General features: G+C 39.7%; 1 protein-coding gene across 2 annotated transcripts in view; it reads left to right on the top strand.

The window, feature by feature from the left end:
* LOC116690953 (sulfotransferase 2B1) overlaps nt 1–312 on the top strand; it is an 8,652-nt gene that overhangs the window by 4,397 nt on the left and 3,943 nt on the right. For both annotated transcript variants that reach the window (XM_032518197.1, XM_032518198.1), the window contains one exon: nt 230–312. This exon is cut by the window's right edge and continues 98 nt beyond it. In XM_032518197.1, the coding sequence (XP_032374088.1) occupies nt 230–312 (83 nt within the window). The remainder of the gene's footprint in view (nt 1–229) is intronic.

Here is a 312-nt window from a genome sequence, read left to right on the forward strand (position 1 = left end):
TCTATTCCTTTCTGTATTGGTCAAGCATTGATTTCTTTAATCTATTTTTGAACTGAATGATGGCGCTGCTTAATGTCAGTGTTCAATCCATTCCATAAGGCTTCACAGTGGACCCTCGTTAAGAAATCATGAATAATATATTCTTCACCAGAGAAGGTACATTATAAGATAAAGGCAAACTGTTGCCTCACATAAATGAAAGAACATGTGTCCATGTGACCCTCTTTAGGACCTTCCTGCAGCTGTCAGGCGGATCTCCGATTTTCTGGGCCGTAATCTGAGTGAAGAAGTCATTCAGAAGATAGCAGAACA

This window comes from Etheostoma spectabile, chromosome 6 (assembly GCF_008692095.1).
Source record: "Etheostoma spectabile isolate EspeVRDwgs_2016 chromosome 6, UIUC_Espe_1.0, whole genome shotgun sequence".
In the NCBI taxonomy this organism is placed as follows: Eukaryota; Metazoa; Chordata; class Actinopteri; order Perciformes; family Percidae; genus Etheostoma; species Etheostoma spectabile.